General features: G+C 40.7%; 1 protein-coding gene across 1 annotated transcript; it reads left to right on the top strand.

Moving 5' to 3' along the window:
- On the top strand, nt 849–3,068 carry LOC109847734. Its single transcript, XM_020416965.1, has 2 exons — nt 849–1,308; nt 2,671–3,068. Exons 1-2 carry the CDS (start codon nt 849–851, stop codon nt 3,066–3,068), a joined length of 858 nt encoding a protein of 285 aa, XP_020272554.1.

Raw genomic sequence — 3,766 nt, 5'->3', positions numbered from 1 at the left:
TTCCCAAAAGTGCGTGTTCCGGGATTGACCATATGCACATGGAATAGTCTGTGTGTCATCGATCGGAAGTAAATTGCTGAGGAACAAACTTTCCATGTCATCCATGGCTGTGTCCGCTGGCTTGAGCCGTCGGTACCAATCGAAGGCAGGTCCGTGAAGTGTGCCAAACGAAATGACGCGACATTAAGCCTCATTTCCAGAGATCAATGCCAAATGGTTGTTCAATCTGAATGGCGCGAACTCTTCATCAACGGTGTGAAGTTAATCAGATTGAATTTGGCTGGGTATGGTATTGAATCGCCATTCTCTTGAAATGGGAGCACGGAATACGGGCCGTCCTCTGCCACTTCTTGGGCCGTCATAAAGCGTTGACTTTGTTTTTGCAAAGGCTGCTTCATTTTTTCGTCCTCAATCTATATCTTCATTATGCGCAGGACGTTGGAGAGAATGAGTTACGACGCTACCCTGTGAGAGGTGGTATTGAACGCTCCCTAAATATTGTTAATTGGGAGGATGTGCTAACCCCAGCGTTATTGCTATTGGGAGGTGTATCAGCCATAATGACTTCATCACTTCTGGATCATGTCATCCACAACTTCTGAGTGTGGTAGGCTGGATTCAGTTCTTTGAACTGGACTCAGGGGGTTGAGACGGCGCTGAGCTAGCAATTCTCTCATTCATGATGTGGCATGCTAACTCCATTTCTGTCTTCCACTTCAAGCTCTAATTTCTCAGCGTTGTTTGGCTAGAGCCTCAGTTGAAAGTATTTGTAGGATCTGAAATAGATACAGTTGAACACTAGAGGGGGGGTGAATAGTGTTCTTTTTAAATTATTGCAAAGAGCCATAATGAAATCTGCAAAAGCAAAAAATGGAATCTCAGACATGTTCAAACACAAACACAAGGCATTTTATACTGGTCTCCAGCAAAGCTGGTGTACATCCCAGTCCCGCAAGCTTGTTAGATCTTCCTCCCAACTCGATCGCCAGCAGCACCGCCACGAGAACTCGATCACCACCAACAAGAGAAGCCTCGCTCGAGATCGACGTCCCCTCTCAGATCTTCCTCCCAACTCGATCGCCAGCAGCACCGCCACGAGAACTCGATCGCCACCAACAAGAGAAGCCTCGCTCGAGATCGACGTCCCCTCTCAGATCTTCCTCCCAACTCGATCGCCAGCAGCACTGCCACGAGATCGACGTCCGGCGCTCGTGACCCCACACCGAGCAGCGCACAGAGCCTTCTCCGTCGCTCGTGACCCCAGACCGAGCGAAACGAAACACCGCCTCCTCCATTTCCCTCTCAGAGGTATTATCCCGCCTCCCCCATTTCCCTCTCCAAAATCCTAGCTCTCTTCTTCCTAAATCCACAAATTTTGGGTCAAATCTTAGTCCTAAGATGGTGAATGGCTAGGATTTTTGCTATAACTTCAGTTTGGAAGATGATTTGAATGTGGAAGAGTTCGTTTTGGGTGAAATTGATTTTAGGGCTTCTGTTCGTTCGGTGATCGTGGAAGTGTTCGTTTTGGGTGAAATTGATTTTAGGGATTCTGTTCGTTTGGTGCTATAACTTCAGTTTGGCATCGTACTCAAATTGGTCCCTCCACTTTATTCTTTCTCAACGTAGTCCTCGTACCCTTTGTTTGTAAATTTAGCCCTATCATAACACTCTCGGTTAAAAACTCTGTTAAACAGAAACTGAAGCACAATACTACCCCCGTTCGATTCGATGCATTTACTAAAGGAATAATACGAGAACATATCAAAGAATTCAAATGTCTCTAGCTGCTAAAGAACTGATTTCTTGCTCCATCATTGAGACTTCGGATGGTCTTTGAGATTGGTTTTTTACGGGTGCCTATTGCAGCCTTTTGAATCATTTTGCAGGTGTAGCTCATTCTCTGGAGCTCTACGAGATATTTGAAATTTTTTTGCTGAATTTATGTAATGCACCGTGTTCTTCTTTGTTAAGTGATGAGTGCTTGTTTTACAGCGAAACTCCGTAATTGGTTTTTACCTTTGCTAATAAGTTGATCAGATCATTGTTGGCCTAGATAGCTCGACAAATGCGTGCATTATGGTGACTGATTTACTAGACACTTACATGATGCAGAGCATATTTATTAGTTTGTGATCTCCTCCTATCTAAATTATCAAAATGCCAAAAAAAAAACTTGATCATTGTTTGTGCAAGGATTCCTACTGTAATGCTTTATGTTAAGCTCTGAGGAGTCATTGCATTGTGTATTATATATAGATGTTTGGGATTAGACAAACAAAAGGAATATGTTACTTTGGATTAATGATTCGAATGAGAGGTGAGTACATAGAAGGGAAAATGATTAAATACATCCTATGACTCCTATCTTCTTTCAAAATCTCCTGCAATCTATTTCTTAACATTGTAAAAAACTTATCAACATTTCGCTCGCGCAAACACCCGTCATACATATGCTTCATTCTCAAGATTTTCAGAGTATGACAGAGTGTCAATTTATGTGTCAATTGCAGTGAATACATTCATTTGTTTTCTTATCGACATTCCTTTGTTTTCTTATCTGGCCTTGGTATATAAATTTCAGATAATGCTACACTATACATAGAACTGCATCTTGAACATTTGCTTGTCTTTTTTCCATTGATAATCTATTTTCAAGGCACAAATTTGCAGGTGATATAATGGCAAGAAAGAGTTTTTATGTTGTAAAGAGAGGTCGACGTTGTGGTATTTTTTATAATTGGGAGGAATGCTTTTCTCAAGTTGATAGATTCCCAAATGCCTCCTACAAAGGGTATGCAACGTATGAAGAGGCTTTGAGTGAATGGGAGAAGCACTTAAGCGCGCGTGATTCATCATCCAGCTCAAGCCATGTGCAGCCACATGTTTGTGTTCAAGAACAAATGATTCCAGAGGGGCATAATTTTCTTGAGGACAAGGGAACACCTAGGGAAACTGCTATTAAGTACATCTTTGCTTTTGTATTAGGTTCAGTGTTTACAATTTTAATATTTCTAGTATGTATTGTTGCAGTGTTTGTTGGTTTCTATTGGGGGAAATATGTGATGTGATTCGTGTATGATTCTTCAATGTACCTTAGTTTTGTACTTAGTTTTGTACTGGGTTTGGCGCATGTTGTAACATTTACTGTGAGTTGGGTTAGCTTTACAAAGTTGCATTTCGTTGTAACAATGCCTGTGTTCATCTCATAAGTTAGCACCTTATTTGCTTTGCTTTTGTTTGTGTAACATTGCAAGTGCACATGTTTACCTTCAGCTTCATCAAAATCTTCAAATGATGACAATATAGCATTGGAACACAAAAATAGCATTGGAACACATATCAGAAGTTTACAATCAGATACAAGTTTCAAAGCTGGATTGTCATCAAAATCAGAGTTCACAATCAGCAGCTTCTACTAGTCTGCAATACTAAAGCAAGCAATATTGGTACACATTTGCATTTCTACTAATCAGCAGCAACTACAATCAGCAGCTTTGAACAATCAGCAGCTTCTACAATCCAGCTTTGAACAATCCATCTTTGAACAATCAGCAGCTTCTACAAGATTCTTCTTCTTCTTCTTCACAACTTGGGTTAGCTGCAAATTTCATGACATATCTATATCAAATGAGACAATACATTGATAAGGTTAATTGTATTGTATTACTAAAACCATAAGTGCAGCTATACGTGAGGTCATTTAGTCAAATGTGCATGATATAGATTTACGTGGACTGTAGGAATTGTAACAACCCTATTCTCATTA

Source organism: Asparagus officinalis, chromosome 7 (genome assembly GCF_001876935.1).
Source record: "Asparagus officinalis chromosome 7, Aspof.V1, whole genome shotgun sequence".
In the NCBI taxonomy this organism is placed as follows: Eukaryota; Viridiplantae; Streptophyta; class Magnoliopsida; order Asparagales; family Asparagaceae; genus Asparagus; species Asparagus officinalis.
Note: the sequence above shows the minus strand (reverse complement) of the source record. Positions and strands in the feature narration are given on the sequence as shown.